At 50.1% G+C, this 862-nt stretch overlaps 1 protein-coding gene across 1 annotated transcript in view; it reads left to right on the plus strand.

Annotated features, from left to right (window-relative positions):
* Window positions 1–75: 75 nt before the first annotated feature.
* Window positions 76–862, plus strand: part of ETV3 (ets variant 3) — a gene marked incomplete at its 3' end in the record, with an annotated part of 21,038 nt that continues 20,251 nt past the window's right edge. Inside the window, exon 1 of the mRNA XM_014961939.1 lies at window positions 76–368. Within this exon, the coding sequence (XP_014817425.1) occupies window positions 323–368 (46 nt within the window). The remainder of the gene's footprint in view (window positions 369–862) is intronic.

Consider the following 862-nt stretch of genomic DNA (forward strand, 5'->3'; position numbering starts at 1 on the left):
GTGTTTCCCCCCCCCATCAACCCCCCCCTTTTTCCCGTTTTTCCCTCCCTGGCACATCTGGGCCTGTGGATTTTGGCAGCCGGAGCCGTCTGGGAAGAGAAGACAAACTGTGCCTTTGGCTGGGGGTTTTTTTGGCTCTTTTTTTTGCCTCGAAAAGCTTCAAAATCAGAGGGGGGTGGGTTTCCCCCCCTCAAAAAATGATTTTAGTCCCGGGGGGGTTGGATTTGGAGCAGGGTGAGGGTGAAATTCCTGCCGGAACGGAGCGGGGAATGTGGCTGATGCCGGTTTTCCTTGTGTTTGGCAGTCAGGAGGAGGGAGGAAAATGAAAGCAGGCTGCAGCATCGTGGATAAACCCGAAGGAGGAGGAGGTAAGAATTAAAAAAAAAGGCAAAAAAAGCCGATTTTTCCACCTTTTAGGGATTTTTTATTTTTTTTCACTGGGATAAAGGAGCTCGGGAGGGATTAATCCCCCCTCTCCCCAAAGCTTCCCTCCGCCTGAGGATGGATCAGCCCTTTTTGGGGGTGTTTGGAAAAATGTGGATAAATCATCCCCGGGGGTGGTTTATCCCGAAGGATTTGGGGTTGGTTTTTTTTTTTTTCCAGGTGGATTTTTTGCTTTTTCAGCCTCATTTGGGTGCCTGGTTTGGACTCTCCGGCGGCACCGAAACGGGGGCGGGTGGCGTGGGAGCACAGTGTGGCTTCTTCCCCTGGATTTTGGAAGTTGGGGGGGGGGTAAAAGGGGGAGGGAAATAAATCAAAATAAGTTAAAATAAATAAAAAAAAAGAAATTTGAAAACCCGACCCGAGGGAAACTATTCCCAGAAAACCCCACTTGGCAGCGGCTCAGAAACATCTGCGGAGG

Source organism: Calidris pugnax, unplaced genomic scaffold (assembly GCF_001431845.1).
Source record: "Calidris pugnax isolate Ruff unplaced genomic scaffold, ASM143184v1 scaffold772, whole genome shotgun sequence".
Classification (NCBI taxonomy): Eukaryota; Metazoa; Chordata; class Aves; order Charadriiformes; family Scolopacidae; genus Calidris; species Calidris pugnax.